Source organism: Rhinopithecus roxellana, chromosome 5, assembly GCF_007565055.1.
Source record: "Rhinopithecus roxellana isolate Shanxi Qingling chromosome 5, ASM756505v1, whole genome shotgun sequence".
NCBI classification, from domain to species: Eukaryota; Metazoa; Chordata; class Mammalia; order Primates; family Cercopithecidae; genus Rhinopithecus; species Rhinopithecus roxellana.
Genome location: NC_044553.1, coordinates 88,742,851 through 88,765,405, shown reverse-complemented (window position 1 = coordinate 88,765,405; position 22,555 = coordinate 88,742,851). Strand labels below are relative to the sequence as shown.

Below are 22,555 nucleotides of genomic sequence, written 5' to 3'. Positions count from 1 at the left end.
ACTAGGATAATTTGACTTCTTCCTTTCCAATTTAGATGCCCTTTATTTCTCTTTTCTGATTGCTTTAGCTAGCAGTTCCAGTACTGTGTTGAATAACAGTGGTGAAAGTGGGCATCCTTGTCATGTTCCATATAGAGGAAAGGTTTTCAGTTTTTCCCCATTAAGTATAATAGCCATGGGTCTGTCATATATGTCTGTTATTGTGTTGAGGTATATTCCGTCTATACCAGTTTTTTAGGGTTTTTATCATGAGGGGATGTTGAATTTTATCAAATGCTTTTTCAGCATCAATTGAAATTATCATATGGTTTCAACCTTCATTCTGTTGACATGTTGTATTAAATTAATTTTCATATGTTGAACCATCCTTGCATCCCTGGGATAAATTCCACCTGGTTATGATGAAAAATCTTTTGAATGTGTTGAGTTTGGTTTGTGTTTTATTGTGGATTTTTGCATCAATATTCATTGGGGATATTGATCATATCCTTTTGATGTTTGTCTGGTTCTGGTATCAGGGTAATACGAGTCTCACGGAATGATTTTGAAACTATTCCCTCCTTCTCCTCTATTTTTCAGAATTGTTTGAATAGGATTGGCATTAGTTCTTCTTTAAATGTTTCCTAAAATTCAGCAATGAAGCCATCAATCCCGGGCTTTTCTTTGCTGAGAGACTTTTGTGTGTGTGTGTGTGTGTGAGACCTGATAACACTCCATCACCCAGGCTAGAATGCAGTAGTGCAATCTTGGCTCACCACAGCCTTGACTTCCCGGTCCCAAGCAATCCTCCCACCTCAACCTCCTGAAGAGCTGGGACTACAGATGTACACCACCACACCTGGCTTATTTTTTTTTTTTTTTTTTTTTTTTTTTTTTTTTTTTTTTGTAGAGATAGGGATCTCCCTGTGTTGCCCAGGCTAGTCTTGAACTCCTGGGTTCAGGTGATCCTCCAACCTTGACCTTCCAAAGTGCTGGGATTATAGGTATGAGCCACTTACGCCCAGCTTGCCGGGAGACTTTTTATAACAGCTTCAATCTTGTTACTTGTTACTGGTATGTTGAAGTTTCGGATTTCGTCATGGTTCAATATTGACAGGTTGTATGTGTCTAGAAATTTATCCATTTGTTCCAGGTTTTCCAAATTATTGGCATATAGTTGCTTATGATAGCCTCTAATGATCCTTCAGATTTCTGCAGTATCAATTGTAATGTCTCCTTTTTCATCTCTGATTTTATTTGGCTCTTCTTTTTTAAAAAAAATTAGTCTGGCTAAAGGTTTGTCAGGTTTATTGTCTCAAAAAAATTCATATTTTGTGAATCTTTTGTGTTGTTTTCTTGGTTTCAATTTCATTTATTTCTGCTTTGATCTTTTTATGAATATTTCTTTTCTTCTATTAATTTTGGGTTTGGTTTGCTCTTGCTTTTCTAGTTAAGATGCATCATTAGGTTGTTCACTTCAAGTTTTTCTACTTTTTTGATTGATATAGGCACTTAAGCTATAAACTTTCCTCTTAGTACAGCTTTCACTGTATCCTATAGGTTGTGGCATGTTGTGTTTTCATTATCACTTGTTTCAAGAAATTTTTAATTTCCTTCTTAATTTCTTCATTGACAGACTGGTTGTTCAGGAGTTTAATTTCCATGTTTGTATAGTTTCCAAAATTCTTTATTGATTTCTAGTTTTATTCCATTGTGGTCAGAGAAGGTACTTGATTTGATTCCATTTCTTAAAAATGTTTTAACACTTGTTTTGTGGCCTAACATATGGTATATCCTTCGGAATGATCCATGTGCTGAGGAAAAGAATGTTTATGTTGCAGCCACTGGATGAAATATTCTGTAAACATCTATTAGGTCCATTTGGTCTTTAGTGCAGATTAAGTCTGACATTTCTTTGTTGATTTTCTGTCTGGATGATCTGTTCAATGCTGAAAGTGAAAGTGGGGTGTTGAAGTGTCCAGCTATTACTGTATTAGTCTGTCTCTCTCGTTAGCTCTAATAATATTTGCTTTATATATCTGGGTGCTCCAGACATACTTACAATTGTTATATTCTCTTGCTGAATTGACACCTTTATTATTAGCGACCTTTTTTGACTCTTCTTATAGTTTTTGTCTTGAACTCTATTTGGTCTGTTGTAAGTATAGCTACTCCTGCTCTTTTTTGGTTTCCATTTGCATGAAATATTTTTTTCCATCCCTTTATTTTCAATCTACATGTGTCTGAGGCAGGCTGATCTCCTGAGGTCATGAGTTTGAGACCAGCCTGACCAACATGGTGAAACCCTGTCTCTACTAAAAATACAAAAATTAGCCGGGTGTGGTGGTGGGTGCCTGTAATCCCAGCTACTTGGGAGGCTGAGGCAGGAGAATCCCTTGAACCTGGGAGTTACAGGTTGCAGTGAGCCAAGATTGCACCATTGCACTCCAGCCCGGATGACAGAGTGAGACTCTGTTTCAAAAAAAAAGTTGTTATAGTTACTGTTTTTCATTGGTTCTTCCTTTAGGCTTTCTACTCAAAATATGAGTAGTTTACAAACCACAATTAACAGTGTTACACTATTCTGCGGTTTTCTATGTACTTACTATTACCAGTGAGTTTTGTACCTTGAGATGATTTCCTATTGCTCATTAACATCTTTTTCTTTCAGACTGACGAACTCCCTTTAGCATTTCTTGTAGGACAGGTCTAGTGTTGATGAAATCCCTTAGCTTTTGTTTATCTGGGAAAGTATTTCTCCTTCATGCTTGAAAGGTATTTTCACTGGATACACTATTATAGCGTAAAAATTTTTTCCTTTATCACTTTAAATATATCATGCCTCTCTCTCCTGGCCCATAAGGTTTCCACTGAAAAGTCTGCTGCCAGATGTCGGAGCGCTGTTGTATGTTACTTGTTTCTTTCCTTTTTTTTTTCCTCGCTCTGTCACCCAGGCTGGAGTACAGTGGCGATCTCAGCTCACTGCAAGCTCCGCCTCTCGGGTTCACACCATTCTCCTGCCTCAGCCTCCTGAGTAGCTGGGACTACAGGCGCCTGCCACCATGTCAGGGTAATTTTTTGTATTTTTAGTAGAGACAGGTTTATCTTGCTGCTTTTAGAATTTTGTTTCTTTTTTATCTTTGAATTTAAAGATGAAAGATCACGTAATAAAATCATTCTAACGTTCCTATGAACAAACAAGAGAAAATGGCTAGGACATTTTTTAACTTGTACCAGCAGGTGTTAAATACATTATAACACCATAATAGTTGAAATAATGTAGAATCATGTAAAATAGTTCTTATGCAAGAATGGAGAGAGAGATCAATGGAACAGTCAAATAAAATGCTAATATACATAAGAACTTTGTATATCATATTTATACATATGTAGAGAAACAAAATCCAATGGAAACATGAAGAGATGCACAAAATCATCAGGGAAATGCAAATTAAAACCACAATGAGATGCTACTGCATACCATTAAAAGGGCAAAAATTGAAAAGACTGACAATATCCAGTTTTGGCAAAGATGTAAAGCAACGGGAACTCTCTCATACATTGTCGTCAAGAATGCAAAGTGGTCCAGCCACTTTGGAAAACCATTTGTTAGTTTATTATAAAGTTAAACATATACTTATCACACAACTAGCAGTTTTACACGTAGGTACCCAAGAGAAACAAAATCATATGTCTGCACAGAGAGATATGCATGAACACTCACAACAGTTTTATTCAAAATAGCACAAAACTTTAAACAATGCCAATGAATGAATGATCAGTGATGTATCTATACATTGCAATATTATTCAGCAACAAAAAGGAATGAACTACAGATACATGCAACAACACAGATAAATCTCAAAAGCATCATAAGTAAAAAGCCAAATTGAAATACAGTATGACATTCTCAAAAAGGCAAAACTAGAGGGACAGAAAAGAGACCAGTGATTCCCAGGGACAGGGAAATTCAGGAGAAATGGGTTGCAGTGGACATAAGCGAATTCTGGGGGGTGATAATAAATTCCCATCTTAATTATGGTGGTGGTTGCATGATTACACATATTTTCAAAACTCATAAACCCATATAATTAAAATAGGTAAATTTTATTGTATGGAAATTATATCACAAACTCAACTTTTTAAAATTGACTCCCATATTTTAAAAATCAATGAAAAATGAATGGATTTATTCAGTAAAATTATGTGGAGAAAATTAACTATTTAGAGATAAATACATTTGATTATTTCATTCAGTATGCCAAAATAAATTCCTTTTGAATTAAATAATAAAATGTAAAAACAAACTATTAAATAACAAAACATAGGCAAAAGTTTATATAATGCCTGGGTGTGAAAGGACTTTCTAGGCTTAAAAACTACATACAAAACTATCAAAGTTGGTAATATTTGACTATTTAAAGATTAAATATTTCTGCATATCAAAATCAGAGTCAAGTGGAAAAAATATTTGTCATACATGTAATAATAGGTTAATATATAAAGCACACAATTTAAAAGGAAAATGTCAGAACCCCATAGAAAAATGGGCGAAAGCTCTGAATAAAAAAGATAAAACAGAAAACACAAATGGCAGATAAATTTATGAGAAAACATTTACCTCACTAATAAAGAGAAGCAAATTAAAACCAAAAGATACCAATGTAGCAAGGTTTTTTCTTTTTGATAAGAGTCAATGCTACCAAGAGGTTGGTAAAAGAGACACTCATGCTGCTGGCAGAAGAGCAAGTCTGTACAACCTTCTTGAGACTTGAACACCTGAAAACATGTCAAGAACTTTAAACATTAATATACTCTGATCCCATAGATTTGTTCTAAAAATATATCCAGAGAAACTATTAGAGATTTTTTCAAAACTTCATGAACAAATAAATTAACCACAGCATTGTTTAAAACTGAAAATCGGGCCGGGCGCAGTGGCTCAAGCCTGTAATCCCAGCACTTTGGGAGGCCGAGACGGGCGGATCACGAGGTCAGCAGATCGAGACCATCCTGGCTAACACAGTGAAACCCTGTCTCTACTAAAAAATACAAAAAACTAGCCAGGTGAGGTGGCGGGGCCTGTAGTCCCAGCTACTCGGGAGGCTGAGGCAGGAGAATGGCGTGAACCTGGGAGGCGGAGCTTGCAGGGAGCTGAGATCCGGCCACTGCACTCCAGCCTGGGCGACAGAGTGAGACTCCATCTCAAAAAAAAAAAAAAAAAAAAAAAAAAACCTGAAAATAATTGATAAGATCTTCAACAATAAAGAGTTAAATAAATCTGATAAGATAGAATATTACACAGTTGTGAAACAAGTCTCTGGAAATTTAACAACAGAAATGCTTATAAGACAATATTAAGTGAAAAAGGATACAGAACTCTGTATAAGCCCAATTAATTTTGAAAAATCATATGCAAGGAATTGTTAAGTGCTACTGGTGAGCAAAATGGACAAAAACCCTGGTCCTCATGGAATCTGTAATCTGTTGTCTTGCTCGCCACTGTATCCATAGAGCCCAGTACAGTGCTCAACAAATATTTATTAAAGGAACACCAACAGGAAAGAGAACAAAAAGGAAAGGATAAGCTTGAAAAACAAGCCGTGCCTTCATCTGGACCAGACAAAGTGATGAGGTCTCTCTCCCTATGTCCTCCTTCGTCTGCGCTCCATAACCCAGGAGAGAAACAGCAGCACTTATCAGTCTGACGGCAACTCATTGTGTGAGGAAGCCAAGAAAGTATCAATGGAACAGCAAGCACAACACAGCTTCCAGTGCATTCGTACAGTGAAGGTGACAGATACATGACTAAGATATGGTCAATTAGCTTATAAATCAAGTTAGCAAGACAAGTTCAAAATCATAAAAAAAGAATGGACCAGACGTGGTGGCTCACGCCTGTAATCCCAGCACTTTGGGAGGCTGAGGCGGGCAGATTACAAGGTCAGGAGATCGAGACCATCCTGGCTAACACGGTGAAACCTGGTATCTATTAAAAATACAAAAAATTAGCCAGGCGCAGTGGCAGGTGCCTGTAGTCCCAGCTACTCGGGAGGCTGAGGAAGGAGAATGGCATGAACCCAGGAGGTGGAGCTTGCAGTGAGCCGAGATTGTGCCACTGCACTGAGCCTGGACGACAGAGAGAGACTCCGTCTCAAAAAAAAAAAAAGAAAAAAGAAAAAAAAATGCAAGGAATTTCTCAGTACTGTACCGTCCTGGTCTATTTGAGACAATTTTAAAAAATGAGTGACCACTTTCAGTTACTGCAGTGGAAAGAAAGGATCTTTTATGCACTACAACTGTAAGAGCTTTAACTCTTTCCTCTTTGCACATTTAGAATTTGACATTCCTGTCTGATGCAGCAGGAAGGAAGAAACAACACAGAGAAGCAAGGAAATTTACTTTCAACTGTTATTAGCTGTAGTCTCAGGGGTCAAAGATGTTTCAAGCAGACAGATGTTTCCCCAATGGCAAAAAAAAAAAAAAAAAAAGAAGAAGAAGAAGGATCTCTTTTTAAAAGATACGGTTAGTAGTAATAGGTCCAAACGTTCTTAAGGGGTAAAATCCTAGAACCTCAGCAAGATAGAAAATAGTCATCATATCAAGTTCAGAATTTCAGAAAATCCAGATTGTTCTTATCATATAGCGGGGAACTGGACCTGGCCTTATAATCGACTGTTATAGTTGTCACAAATAAAATATTTGAGCACTGAATATGTTTTCATATCAATCAACCTCATTTCATCTTTAGAAAATCCCTATGAGTATCTCCATTTCACAGAGAAGGAAATAGGCTGGGAGGTAAAGTCACAGAGCTAATAAGTATAAAATCCGGGACAAAGAGGCTGCCATTCATACAGGGTGAATTTCAGGGGACAGGTAGGAAGGTGACTCTTCACCAACATTTCACTCCTCACCATATCCTGGATTCTATCAGTATTTCTCTGATTGAGGTAAAACATCCTCTTAATCTAGAGTTATCAGTGGGTGAGTTAATTTAGTAAATTGCTATTTGCCATTTGCACACTACGAATTCCCTCAACGTTGCTTTTCTTAACTGGCAAAGAACAAAGAGCTGGGGCTTTGATAGAAAAAGGAAGGGAGCTTTCAGATGGAAACGTAGGGTGTTGCCTGGGAGGGGGTGATTGAGGGACAGGCAAAAAGAGAAAAAAAGAGTAAGCAAGAAAGTGACTTCAACAAATCAGGGCTGGCAAGGGAGAGAGAGCGTAGCAAGGACACGCAGGGAGATGGGCTGACCGGCCTTGAAATCAGGGGTGCGCAACTTGAAGTTTGTAAACCAAAAAATAAAATCCTAAGGCTCCTCAACCATCCGAATGGGTCCCTCCTCTTGGCCAAGGGCATTACAAAGTTAACCCAAAAAATAAGTTTAGGCCATGATGGGAAGAGGGAGCCAGACATGGTTCATTATACTCTCCTCCCTTTTGGAATCACTGATAGAACAGACCCTTTAAGTCCCCTAAGAAACATTTACAATCTATTCTCTCTGAAGTCTGCTACCTGGAAGCTTCATCTGCATGATAAAACCTTGGTCTCCACAATCCCTTATTGTAACCCAGTCATTGCTTCCTATTGATAATAACTCTTTCAACCAACTGCCAACCAAGAAAAATCTTTGAATCGCCTGTGACTTGGAAGCCCCTGATTTCCATTGTCCTGCCTTTTCAGGCTGAATCAATGTACATCTTACATGCATTGATTAACGCCTTATGTCTCTCTAAAATGTATAAGACCAAATTGTGGCCTGACCACCTTGGGCACATGTTCTCAGATCTCCTGAGGGCTGTGTCACGGGCCACTTATCACTCATATTTGGCTCAGAATAAATCTCTTCAAATATTTTACAGAGTTTGATTCTTTTCATTAACAAGTTGATTAAAACAAACAAACAAACAAACAAAAAACAGTCCAGGCCGGGCACGGTGGCTCAAGCCTGTAATCCCAGCACTTTGGGAGGCCGAGACGGGCGGATCACGAGGTCAGGAGATAGAGACCATCCTGGCTAACATGGCGAAACCCCGTCTCTACTAAAAATACAAAAAACTAGCCGGGCGATGTGGTGGGCGCCTGTAGTCCCAGCTACTCGGGAGGCTGAGGCAGGAGAATGGCGTGAACCCGGGAGGCGGAGCTTGCAGTGAGCCAGTGAGCTGAGATCCGGCCACTGCACTCCAGCCTGGGCGGCAGAGCAAGACTCCGTCTCAAAAAAAAAAAAAAAACAGTCCAGAAGGAATTTAGAGAAATTTAGGGAAATAATCTAAACCCAGCACAGAAAACAAGGCGATCGTGAACTGAGACCCTCCTAGCCTAGGGGAAGAAATTTGTCTAGATCAATTCTCCAAGTCCACTGCGGCTGAATTCCTGATTTCTGACCATTTCCATAAAATGTGTTTATCCTCTCTTCCTCAGGAGCCAGCCCACCATCATGACTGTTAAGCATGCTATATATTAAATTTAAGTAAAAGAAAGAAACAATCTTTGCAACTCCCTGTGAGCACATTTTTTCCAAGAGACACCTTTACAAGGTTGTAACTCGACGCCTTCTATCCAACACCCATGTGAGTGAAAGAGGAGTAAGACCCATTCGAGTTGGCTGTGTAATCTTGGAGTTCTGGGGTAGAAATCTGCAATTCCACCCCACCACCCAACCCACTCCCAAACACACATGATCTTCTGAACTGCTCATCAAATACTTTGTGTGCCAAACAGGCCAGTGGTGACATTTCTGCCAAGTCATCTCTGCAAAATTGTTTGAAAGCAAAAGTAGGAAACTAAAGCAGTTAACAATTCTCTTGTACCTTGAATGCTTCTTTTAAAAAAGGCCTTACATCCTTCACACGACCAGACTCCATAGTGATATCCCGATGCGTAATCACTGCAGACAGCGCAGAAGTGAGCGTCCCTCTTTGAACTTGGACTAGTAACAGGGCTGGTGCAACGGTTCCCACTAACCTTCCTTTTCAATGTCTCTCTAGGGAGCAAAGAAAATATCCATTGAACAGAGCATAAAAGGGGAAAAAAGGGCTTTCTAGGGAAAAAAAAAATAGCATGAACATTGCCTAATTTAATCTCTTTTTCCTCCAGGGTTCATGGTAAATATATTCCCAGAAATCTGATAGAGCAAAGCTTTTGATACTGATATCATATCTACAAAGAGCCACGCTGTGGGGAATGACTAATGTTTGAAAGTGGGTAGGTGAGTTTATGCCCATCCACGTGATGCTGATGAGCATTTGTCACTGCAGAAGACCAGTCATAGCCATGGGGTGGGGGGTCCATCTCTAAGTGTAATGAAAGGAGTGGCTAGATCAAATCTTACCCACAGGTCTGAACCACAGGCAGGATATGCATTGGTCTTCTGTAGTTACTAGAGTTCACAAACACTGCATGGATGGGCCTGAAGGCACACAACCACTTTCAAACATCAGTCATTCCCAACAGCATTGCTAAGCAGCCCTTCAGACATTTTAGGTTCCCATTTAAATGGAGAACAAACATCTCACTCTCTGCAATTTCAGATAAAGGTCTAGATTTAAAATAACTTTCAGGTCGGGAGCAATGGTTCATGCCTGTAATCCTAGCACATTGTGGGGGCCAAGGTGGGCATATCACCTGAGGCCAGGAGTTCGAGACCAGCTTGGCCAACAAGGTAAAACCCTGTATCTACTAAAAATACAAAAATTAGCCAGGCATGATGGCACACACCTGTAATCCCAGCTACTTTGGAGGCTGAAGCAGAAGACCGCTTGAACCTGGGAGGCAGAGGTTGCAGTGAGCCAAGATTGTACCACTGTACTCCAGCCTGGGCAACACAGTGAGACTCTGTCTCAAAAAAATAAAATAAAAATAATTTTAAGAGGAGTAACAAATGGACTTTAAGTTACCTTGAGATGAATGGGAGACAAGGAAAAGGGGGAAGAGAAAAGAAAGGGAGAGACAAAAAAGAAGAGAGAAGAGAAGAGAGAGAACAAGCAAGTGCCTGGCCTGGAAAGGCTTGGAAGGAAGCAGAGGCTTGAGGTTCATCAAGGAACAGAGAGTCTAGCAAGGGAGCCCCAGGCAGGCCCCAAAACACATCTGGCTAGTTCCTGATGTTGCCAGGGCATGGTTCTTTTAGAAAGGGAATGGTGAAGGTATTATTGATTTATAAATGAAGATAATTATATCATGGATTAATTTGCTCCAAAATTAGCAGAACTTTGATTATAATTCATGCTCAGAAACAAAATATGTCTTCCTTTAAAGAAGGAAGAAAAAAAAAACCATTACTTTAAAAAAGTTATCCACAATGTTTATATTCTCTTCTTTATTTTACCAATGAGTAAAATGTTTTTAAAAGAAGAAAAAAAAGAATTATAGTGCAATGTTACTGTCTCAAAGTTTTATAATAATATTTGAAAGTAACAAATTTCAATATCCAATATGCCCTTAGTACTTTGTTTTAGATGTTTATCTCCCCCTCTCCTTTCTCACTATACCATCCCTTCCCTTCATACCTATTATCATTAGAAATATTAATAATTAGATGGAAATAACCCATAACATTACCTTGCATTTAAAGAGTACACATATCCTTTATAACTTCAGGGAATGTTAACTGAAGCCTATACTTCAATAGTTTCCACCAATCTTTATATAATGTTATTATTTTAGTTCATGGTTAAAAAGTTTATACCAATCATCTGTCTTTTCAGGCTTTGCATGTCTAGAATTTCATTTAAGTTGTAATACTGCCACAGTTACTTTTATCCTGGAAACAATTTGTCATTAACATTAAATTGTGATTTCACTATAAGACGACTCTAAAACTGAAAGTAAAGTAAAAATTCATTTTTCAAATCCAAATAACTCCGTTAACAGTGACTTAAGTTCAGACCAGGCGCAGTTGTTCATCACGTCTATAATCCCAGCACTTTGGGAGGCCAAGGCAGGTGAATCATTTGAGGTCAGGAGTTCAAGACCAGCCTGGCCAACATGGTGAAACCCTGTCTCTACTAAAAATAAAAAAAATAAAAAAAAAAAAAAAAGAGCTAAGCATAGTGGCATGTGCCTGTAATCCCAGCTACTCAGGAGGCTAAGGCATGAGAATCGCTTGAACCCAGGAGGTGGAGGTTGCAGTGAGCTGAGATCGCGTCATTGTACTCCAGTCTGAGTGACAGAGAGAGACCCTGTCTCAAAAAAAGAAAAAGAGTGACTTAAGTTCAGTCTTTACTATATAAACACAATAGTCATGATAGCAAATTCTCCCCACAACACCGACGTACACATACCACTTTTTAATGAGAACTAAAGTATCAGAATAGAACAGGGCATCCTGTGTTTTGAGTGCTCTAAGTAAACTATGTAATTAATAAAATAAAGAAATTAGGCCAGGCGCAGTGGTTCACGCCTGTAATCCCAGCACTTTGGGAGGCCAAGGCGGGCGGATCACGAGGTCAGGAGATCGAGACCATCCTGGCTAACACGGTAAAACCCCCTCTCTACTAAAAATGCAAACAATTAGCCAGGCGTGGTGGCGGGCGCCTGTAGTCCCAGCTACTTGGGAGGCTGAGGCAGGAGAATGGCGTGAAATCGGGAGGTGGAGCTTGCAGTGAGCCAAGATAATGCCACTGCACTCCAGCCTGGGCGACAGAGCGAGACTCGGTCTCAAAAAAAATAAAATAAAATAAAATAAAGACCTTGTCTAACATATTATTTCCTTCTCACTAAACCATAAAGTGATTTGAGAAATGGCCAGGAACTATAATTCAGAATGAAGACTGGACTTACCTGTTTACAGGTAAGGTGTGTTCTAGTGATCTTGCTTCACACCAGGGACTCTTTTGAGGTTCTGCATACAGATGTGATAACTGGCGATGGACTGCTAAAGGAGAAAGGTGCCCAGGTGTTGGCCACAACACATTTGGGCTTGCGGTCTGCCGACCAGGCCCACCTTCCAAGTTAGTGACATTGCTGGGAATGCTGTAATTCATCACAGCAGGGCTATAGAATGTCATGGCTGGATATTCATGGTGGCTCTCTACATAGGAGGAAGGTATGTATATAGAGCCGTGCTCCAGGGGTAAGATGGATTGACTGCAGTTGTAGGAGGAAGGAGAATTAAGGCTAGATGGTGAATTTTTTATATCCATGTCTTGAGATAACAGCCGAGAAAACACCTTGCAAGAAGAGGCACGAAGGTCATTATACTGTTCTCAAAGATTTGTGGGCAAGTATAATGGCTGTAAAGAAACACAGAGGATATTGCCAAGTTAGTTAGAGCTACAGGTGTAACTATGAAAATTTAAATATTTTCATTAAAAAAATACACACATTTGTATGAGATTACAAATACATCCTGAAAATATATATATGAAAATATTAACCTCAGAGGAGTGGGAATGTGAGGCATGAAACTCACATTTTCTGCTTCATTCATCTCTTCATTGCTTGTTTGTTTAATCAACAGTTTAAGCACAAGAGTTTAATCATGAAAATTTATTATAAAATAGTCTTTAAAACTAGATAACACAGGATTAAATAAAAATGAAAGTTGTTATGGAAAAATAAGCAAGAATAACCAAGTAAACCCTAAAAGAGAAGATCAATGAGTAAGGCTAGTCTCAACCAATATTAAAATACACGGAGGCCAAGTGAGTGGCTTACGCCTGTAATCCCAACACTTTGGGAGCCTGAGGTGGGCGGATCACTTGAGGTCAGGAGTTCGAGACCAGCCTGGGCAACATGGCGAAACCTCATCTCTACAAAAAATTAACCGGGCATGGTGGCATGTGCCTGTTGTCCCAGCTACTCAAGAGGCTGAGGCGGGAGGATTGCTTAAACCCAGAAGGCAGAGGTTGTAGTGAGGAGACATCATGGCACTGCATTCCAGCCTGGGTGATAGAGTAAGACCATATCTCGAAAGAAATAAAAGAAAGAAAAGAAAGAAAGAAAGGAAGGAAGGAAGGAAGGAAGGAAGGAAGGAAGGAAGGAAGGAAGGAAGGAAGGAAGGAAGGAAAGAAAGAACACATTATGAATCTTCAATAATGAAAGACAATGGGTATTAGCGGAAGAGACTGACCAGTGTAACTGTGTCACTTATCAATCTGTTGCCTCTAGGTTTTGCTTTTGTCTTTTTTTTTGTTTTTGAGACAGGATCTCACTCTGTCACCCAGGCTGGAGTGCAGTGGCGTGATCTCGGCTCACTGCAACCTCCTGCCTCCCAGGTTCAAGCGATTCTCCTGCCTCAGCCTCCCAAGTAGCTGTACTACAGGTGTGCACCACCATGACTGGCTAATTTGTTGTATTTTTTAGTAGAGATGGGGTTTCATCATGTTGGCCAGGCTGGTCTCGAACTCCTGATCTCAAGTGATCCACCTGCCTCGGTCTCCCAAAGTGCTGGGATTACAGGCATAAGCCACCATGCCTGGCCTACCTCTCAGTTTTGAATGTGCCCTTCAATTTTTGCTCTACAGTAAACAACATAATTTTTGTATGTAAAGTGAGCACAAAGCTGGGGGTACTGGCTCATTACAGGCAAATCTTTTTTTTTTTTTTTTTTTTTTTGAGACGGAGTTTTGCTCTTGGCTGGAATGCAGTGGCCATATCAGCTCACTGCAACCTCTGCCTCCCAGGTTCAAGCAATTATCATGCCTCAGCCTCCTGAGTAGCTGGGATTACAGGCACATGCCACTGCACTAATTTTTGTGTTTTTAGTAGAGACAGGGTTTTACCATGTTGGCCAGGCTGGTTTCGAACTTCTCACCTCAAGTGATCTGCCTGTTTTGGCCTCCCAAAGTGCTGGGATTACAGGTGTGAGCCACCATGCCCAGCCACAGTAATAGACAATACAATATCTGAGGTATAATTCATCACTTTCTTTCCCAAAACCACTCATTCCCTATTTGTGTTAATAGAAAAAGCCCATTATAGTTACCTTTGACATCTTCCCTTGACTCAGTTAACTTTAATCACCAAGGCACGTTGGTTTTTTCTCCCAATGCCTTTTTTCCACTGTCTTTCTTTTGCTGCCATCTTGAAGTAAGCTCTCATTACTTCTTCTTCTTTTTTTTTTTTTTTTTTTTTTTGAGATGGAGTCTCACACTGTCACCCAGGCTAGAATGCAGTGGCGCTATCTTGGCTCACTACAACTTCCACCTCCCGGGTTCAAGCGATTCTCCTATCTCAGCCTCCCAAGTAGCTGGGATTACAGGCGCCCATCACCACACCCGGCTAATTTTTTGTATTTTTAGTAGAGACGGCATTTCACCATGTTGGCCAGGCTGGTCTCAAACTCCTGACCTTATGATTTGCCCGCCTCAGCCTCCCAAAGTACTGGAATTACAGGTGTGAGTCACTGTGCCTGGCCCAAAGTTTTTGTGTGTGTGTGTGTTAAAATACAGGTAACATAAAATTTACCATCCTAGCCATTTCTAAGTATAAAGTTCAGTAGTGTTAAGTATATTCACATTGTTGTGCAACCAATCTCTAGAACTTATTTCATCTTGCAAAACTAAAACCCTCTATCTGTTAAACAAATTCCCCACTCCTCCCTTCCCCCAGCCCCGGGCAACCACCAGCCTACATTCTGTCTCTATGGATGTGATGACTCTAGGTACCCAGCAGTGGTGAAATCAACTATCAGACCACACCACCAAACGACAAATGCCAGGATGCACCTAGCCAATCAATCAGGTACATGGCAACTTTGCTTAGAAAATACAGATCTCACATCTCAACATATCACCAATCAACTTGTGTAGAATTTCCACATACCCCCAGAAGGATGATAATTACAGTCAGAGAACTGACTTCTGGAGAGTCATTAAAAGGCTAGGTGCTTTTTGTTTGGATATATTTCAGATATACCAGATTCACGTGATTCACAGATTCACTCTTTGTCAGTGGCATCTTGAATAGATAGGAACTTGGCAGCCAATGCAAAGATTTTTTCTTCCTAAGCAGAGCCATAATAAGGGGAAGGAATGATGAACTTACACCATTGTAATAGTTCTCTGAGACAGGACAACAGGTAGTAAAAAAAAAAAAAAAAAAAAAAAGGGGGGGGTCTTCTCTACCAGAGGTCTATCAAAATAAATCAACAAACCCATTCTGGTTGAGAAGCCCTCCTCTAAAACAGAGATATAAACTGGTCAAAGGAAAGACTCCCCAAAAGATTTAATTTAACATTGCAGGGCAGCGTTTTCCCAACATATCGTTTGAATGTTCAAACACGGCCTCAGTACAATGTTCTGGTACAACAGGAAAAAAACGTCTCTAAAGAGTTTAATTGTTGGGCCTGGCATGGAATTTCACCTGGCCAACCAAAGAACCAGTACCCAGACATCCTGATTCTAAGAATTATTCATTTATTTGCATGTAATTTTTCTTTTTTTTTTTTTTTTTTTTTTTTTTTTTTTTTGAGGCGGAGTCTCGCTCTGTCGCCCGGACTGGAGTGCAGTGGCCAGATCTCAGCTCACTGCAAGCTCCGCCTCCCGGGTTTACGCCATTCTCCTGCCTCAGCCTCCCGAGTAGCTGGGACTACAGGCGTCCGCCACCTCGCCCGGCTAGTTTTTTTTGTATTTTTAGTAGAGACGGGGTTTCACCGTGTTAGCCAGGATGGTCTCGATCTCCTGACCTCGTGATCCGCCCGTCTCGGCCTCCCAAAGTGCTGGGATTACAGGCTTGAGCCACCGCGCCCGGCCGTAATTTTTCTTTAATTAGTCACCATAACTAAAATAGTTGGTCCATATCCTGGGTGGGGAACAGCCCTGTGTTCTGTCCAGAGATTTCTCTCACTCCCCCAGCACATACCCCTGTGTTTGGCCATCTCAGGTTACATCCGAATTCAGCCAGAAAGCTTTTTGTACACATGGGATCATGCATGGTGTTCTAACATACTGGCTGGGGAACATACTATGGCTTTTGAATTAAAAAAAAAGGTATTTAAAATTCCCAATATTGACAGTGATTCATGGAGAAGGAAAAGGTTGGCCCTAGAAATGGCAGAAAGACACTCCAAAAAGACTAGACTGATTTTTATCAAAGCAACTATAAATCTAGTTAATAAGAAATTAGGGCTGGGCGTGGTGGCTCACGCCTGTAATCCCAGCACTTTGGGAGGCCAAGGCGGGCAGATCACGAGGTCAGGAGTTCGAGATCAGCCTAACCAACATGGTGAAACCCCATCTCTACTGAAAATACAAAAATTAGCTGAGTATGGTGGCGTATACCTGTAATCCCAGCTACTTGGGAGGCTGGGGCAGGAGAATTGCTTGAATCTGGGAGGCGGAAGTTGCAGTGAGCCGAGATCATGCCACTGCACTCCAGCCTGGGCGACAGGGAGAGATTCCGTTAAAAAAAAAAAAAAAAAGAGAGAAATCAGTCACCCAGGCATGGGTGGCTCATGCCTGTAATTCCAGCACTTTGGGAGGCCGAGGTGGGCGGATCACCTGAGGTCAGGAGTTCAAGACCAGCCTGAACAACATGGAGAACAGTCTCTACTAAAAATACAAAACTAGCCAGGTGTGGCAGCACATGCCTATAAACCCAGCTACTCAGGAGGCTGAGGCAGGAGAATCACTTGAACCTGGGAGGTGAAGGTTGCAGTGAGCTGAGATCGCACCACTGCACTCCAACCTGGGTGACGGGCAAAACTGTCTCAAAAAAAAAAAAAAAAAAAAAAGGTCAGCCACCATCAAGCCTGTTCTTATGTATATTCTATCAATGGACAGAGCAGAACAGTCATTCTAGCCCCAGCTCTGCCTGAAAGCCAGGCAATCTTAGACAAATCCACAAATTCCCTGAGCTGCCACATCTTCTTCAGTAGAAACAGGTACCTATTTGGTGCTGTATCTTTTCACAGTGCTCTAAGGATGAAATGAAATGATGTCTGTGAAAGGATTCTGAGGCCGGGCGCGGTGGCTCACACCTGTAATCCCAGCACTTTGGAAGGCCAAGGTGGGCAGATCACAAGGTCAGGAGGTCGAGAGCATCCTGGCTAACACAGCAAAACCTTGTCTCTACTAAAAATACAAAATTAGCATGGTGGTACATGCCTGTAATCCCAGCTACTCGGGAGGCTGAGGCAGGACAATCACTTGAACCCAGGAGGCAGAGGTTGCAGTGAGCCGAGATCGTGCCATTACACTCCAGCCTGGACAACAAGAGCAAAACTCCATCTCAAAAAAAAAAAAAAAGAAAAAGAAAAAGAAAAATCAGCCCGGCGCGGTGGCTCACGCCTGTAATCCCAGCACTTTGGGAGGCCGAGGCGGGCGGATCACAAGGTCAGGAGATTGAGACCACGGTGAAACCCCATCTCTACTAAAAATACAAAAAATTAGCCGGGCGCGGTGGCGGGCGCCTGTAGTCCCAGCTACTTGGGAGGCTGAGGCAGGAGAACGGCAGGAACCCGGGAGGCGGAGCTTGCAGTGAGCCGAAATCGCGCCACTGCACTCCAGCCAGGGGGACAGAGCGAGATTCCGTCTCAAGAAAAAAAAAAAAGAAAAAGAAAAGAAATGATTCTGTAAGGTATTATTACACATCCAAGAAGATGAAGCCAGTCTATTGGTATGTCATTGGATACACATACAGTGTTGGTTGGAATTTCCAGACAAGTTGCAATGTCTTTATGGCCACCCTGAAGATTTTTGCCTCCTAATTTTACTTTTTGACTTCTGTTCTACAGAAATCCATCACCCCTAGTCCAGATAGCTGGGCTGCTGGTAGCCTGCCAACACTGTGTGTGCGGACAAAATGCCACATATTCCTGATGCCATATTCTCAAGCTTGCAGACTAGGAGGACTTAGACAGCTCATCCCTATTCTTCTTCCACCTGCCCATCACACTTTCCCAAGCATTCAGTTCAAATGCCCCACATTTGTGTGCCCTGCAGAAGTAAAAAATTCACACTCACAAAGCAGCAACTAGAAGGAATTTCATGGAAAAGATTTTAAAAGATTTCTTAAGCAGCAAGCATCCTTGATGTGCCTAAGCAGCTGTTTGACAATTATTCGCTTTCTTTTTTTTTGAAATATGGTCTTGCTCTGTAACCCAGGCTGAAGTGTAGTGGTAAGATCATGGCCCACTGCAGCCTTGACCTCCTGGGCTCAAGGGATCCTCCAAACTCAACCCCCCAGGTAGCTGGGACTAAAGGCATGCACCATCATGCCCAGTTAATTTTTAAAATTTTGTACAGATAGTGTCTCACTGTGTTGCCCAGATTGGTCTCGAACTCCTGGCCTCAAGCAATCCTCCCACCTCGGCCTCCCAAAGTGCTGAGATCACAGGCATGAGCCACCACACCTGGCCAATGATTATCTTTAAATGTATTCTATTTATTTATTTATTTATTTATTTATTATTTATTTAGAGATAGAGTCTTGCTTTGTTGCCCAGGCTGGAATGCAGTGGCATGATCTCGGCTCACTGTAACCTCTGCCTCCCAGGTTCAAGCAATTCGCATGCCTCAGCCTCCTGAGTAGCTGGGATTTTGGCATGAGCCACCATGGCCAGCTAATTTTTTGTATTCTTAATAGACAGGGTTTCATTATTTGGCCAGGCTGATCTCGAACTCCTGGCCACCTAGGCCTCCCAAAGTGCTGAGATTACAGGTGTGAGCCACCACACCCAGCCTTCTTAAATATATTCTTTCAAAACAAAATACTAAGGCCCTCAATTAATTTAATATTAGGAAGATAAAACACTCCAAAATCACCATAGAATTCATCATTAACAACTGATTTGCATGTAATTCTTAAGAACATGTACATCAGGAAACCCTGCTTCCTTCCAAAATGAGGAAAAGCTAATTCTCCTAGTAACCAATTGGCGCTTATTTAGTTGAATAGAAAATAGAGTTTTGAAGGCTTGAATAGGGCAAGAGGACCAAGCCTCGAAGGCAGGGGTGGGAGAGAGTTCATCAGTCTTCTTGAGTGTCTTCTCTCTCAACAGCAAGTCTCTGCTCTTGCCTAATACCAACAACAGCCACAGACCATGCTCTGTAGGAACTGGACCAAATTCAAATATTCATTTGGGACAGGGTTAGAGAGAATTCTGAGTGAAGAGATTCAAGATGACACAGCCAATCCAGAAGTTAGGTTGAATGCTCTCAACCCCCCTTCCAGGCCTGGGTTTGACAGTAGAACACACAACAATTTACTAACAAAATGCTGCAGTCTAGCTTTGAGGAAACATACAAGTCCAGCAATCTATCTTTCCAGGTCACCCTAACTCTCCTGTCCTCTCTCAAGTACACCCACACAAAGATTCTCCACTAAATGCCCTTCATTTTCAAGACCTGTCATAATTCCAGCTAGGAAGGCCAACTATCCAGTTTGCTGGTTCCTCATAAACTTGCCACTCTGCATATCCTAGTTACTACCACTGTAACTGGGTATGCAAGGTAAGTTACATATTTAAAGTACAGGCTGTTTTTCATAGAACAAAGGAAAAAGGAAAAAGACATCAACTTTATATATGTATATTAGCAGTACCTACCAATAACAGGCTCCTAACTGCATACTGAATTGAATACTGCATTAAACAGTGAAAGCTATTAGTTTACAAAAGATTTTGCATCTCTACCTGCCAGGAAAATCTAGACTTTAAGACATGAGCAGAGAAATTTAAAAATCCTGACATCTACAAATAAGTTGGGTACAGACCTAAGCCCCTATGAAGATAAATATTTTACCTTCAGCAATTGTAATCACTCTGCATTTTAAATGTCTTCAATTTATCATTTTCAAACCCTCTTTTGCTTCTCACTATTTGATAATATGCAATTTCAGGTAGCTTTCTTAATCTCAGGTATAATGAAAGTAGTTTTTTTTTTAATATAGAAGTTTTAAAATTCAAAGATTATACCAGAATGATGCATTCTACTAATATGATATAAATAACTTTTAATGGCCTTGTATTTCAATTCAGGATAACTAATGATATATGCCATAACCAAAGGCTTAAATCACAATAGAATCTAAATCTGCTAAGAACTAAATCTATCAGCCCTATATGAATTTAACACTTAGTCCAAGTCTCTAGTTTCCCATTTGCAAGTAGCATTGTCTTTGCCTTGATTTATCCCAAGGTACTAGAATTCAAAATACCACAAACTGACTCATCCTATAAAAAGGGAAAAACAGGTTTTTCTTTCAAAAAAAAAGTGAAGGAAAATATGTCTAAGTAAAAACATACTAAAGAGCAAAACTACATATTTATTATGTAGTTTTGATCAGTCATTTTCAGGGGCAGTGGGGTAGGTGGAGGTACAAAGGGGACTTTTGGGGTGATGGAACTGTCTTGTGTCTTGTCTGTGGTGCTGGTTACATGACTGTGCATCTGTCAGAATTCATAGAGGTACACTTACAGAGGCTAAATTTTACTGTATGTAAATTATACTGTAGTAGCCTAATTTTTTTTAAGTGCTATTACACATAAAACAATGTGCTAGACACTGAATTATGACATCTAACGTTCAAGCATACAATTCTCAAGGGTTCTAGATGTATTATCAAAAACTTACCATTAAACACTTAAAGTTCAGCCTTCAGTATTTTATATTTTATCCACATTTATATTCTATAAAATGACTCAAAACATCACCTAAACTTATCACAAGATGAATTTTGAATCATTATGTGTTCAATACACACTTAAAGAAAATCTCATTGTCTTATTCTTAAAAGTGAACATCTCAATATCTATTAAATGTTAATTATATGGTTATGAGTTGAATTTGCTACTAAATTTTACCTTTTCTGAATTATAAATACATTCTGAGAAATGCAAACTGTGATTAGATTTATTCACATCCCTCAGAACACTACAAAATGTGTCCTAAACATGTTAATTGATTTCAGAGACTTCTATGTCTTGAGCAAGACTTCAGTGTTAACAAGTGTCTGATGGCTTTTAAAATGAGAACGTTTCAGAAATTCATCTAAAAAATTGCTTGAACGTAAAATGCAATCCTAAGGTGTATACTCTAATGCCTATTGATAAACAGATAACTTAGTTTCCTTCTAGAACTCATGTCAAAATACATTTTCTTCAGAAAAAATAGGAGTCAAAGATGTTTCACGTTCTTTTCATAGTCACATTACATTTGCTTTTTACAACGCTCTCAGAAAAGTCTTTCCTTTCACATATTCACTTTTTAAATGACAAACATCTTTCCCCTCACTAGACACTGAGTCATGAAACTTAGAGCAAAAGTAAAACTTTCTAATGGAATGCTCATGTAAATACTAGAAATAAAACAAAATAAGGCAAACTCTTTCCTTCAAAATGTTGCCTACCACACCCAAACACAATCCTGCAAGTGAAATTAAATCAACCATATTTTCCTAAATAGAAGTCCACTCAAAGTTTTTTTTCACAAATATGACATTCACTTGACTTAATATTATCCTTCCCAGAAGAATAACACGCAGGGTGTTAGAAGGCAGTTGTTGGACTCCTCTTCAGCAAATAAAGGAGACCAGATAGAGCTTAGCTTGGTCTGCCCAGGAAAGGAGGAACGCAGCTTGCTGATATGGCTAAGGAATGCCAATTAATACATTTTAAAACCCCTATCATCTGCCTGAGATGTGTACATCTTCCCAGGCCCTCAAACTTCAATCAGAAAGTGTGTTCAACTCCACTGTCATTTCACCCACAGTGGGGAAATCCATCGAGGAAAACCATAGGAAAAAAAAGTTTTTCAGACATTCATATTAGCATAAGCAACCCAGAGCTCACAGCACAAACTAAATAAGTTAACTTGCCGGTATCTTGAATGAAGACATTTAATCAAAGCATACATTTTCCATCTTTCCAGTAGCTTTCAAGACAGTTGGTTTTGGTGACCGTTTTTTGGTCTTTTATTGTTCTCAACATGACTGGTTTCTCACCGCAGGATTTCAAACAAAATGAGACAATTAAATGACATCTCGAGAGAAGGGGTGCTTACCTTGCAGATAAACAAACGGGCCTTGCCTTCTCTAAAATGCGGACACGTGCTTTTCCAGCATTAGGGGGCTCCTGGCGCGCGCCCCGCGGCCACCTGTTGAGGAAAGCTAGCGCAGCTCCTGCAGCCCAGGCTCCGGGCGCCAGCCCTGCCCCGCAGCCCCGGGGCCCGTCGCAGCTCGAGTGGTCCTCCCCGGCCCAGCGCTCGCCGCCTGCTCTCCGCCCTGCAAGTTTCAAGAGGCAGTTATTTCTCGCAGCCACTGCGCTTGCAACTGCCTCCGGGCGGGGGAGTGGGTGTCCAAAAAGCCAGCAGCTGGAGAAACTGAAAAGATCACAAGCGACTAAACGATAAGCCCCTTCTTCCTTTTAAGGACCGAGAGGAGGGTAGAGGGGAGTAGTGCCTGAGCCCACGTGACCACCGAGCCCGGCGGTCTCAGGAGCGCCCGGCGCCGCGCGTGACCCCAAAGTGGGAGCACCCTCGAGCCGCCTCCTGGCCCACCCCCAAGGATAGTGGCGCACAGATGGCGCTCCCCGCAGCCCCAGTCTCAGATTTAAGAGGTCTGTAGTAGGGCCTGAGAACATGCATTTCCAACCAGGTCCTGCGGGATGCCGACACTGATACAGCCAGTCTGGGGA

At 40.8% G+C, this 22,555-nt stretch overlaps 1 protein-coding gene across 2 annotated transcripts in view; it reads right to left on the bottom strand.

Moving 5' to 3' along the window:
• Window positions 1-22,297, bottom strand: part of ESR2 (estrogen receptor 2) — a 70,129-nt gene extending 47,832 nt beyond the window's left edge. For both annotated transcript variants that reach the window (XM_010383689.1, XM_010383688.2), the window contains exons 1-3: window positions 21,924-22,297; window positions 11,761-12,212; window positions 8,793-8,965 (exon numbers count right to left, since the gene is read on the bottom strand). In XM_010383689.1, the coding sequence (XP_010381991.1) occupies window positions 8,793-8,965; window positions 11,761-12,122 (535 nt within the window). In that variant the 5' untranslated portion in view covers window positions 12,123-12,212; window positions 21,924-22,297. The remainder of the gene's footprint in view (window positions 1-8,792; window positions 8,966-11,760; window positions 12,213-21,923) is intronic.
• Window positions 22,298-22,555: the final 258 nt, after the last annotated feature.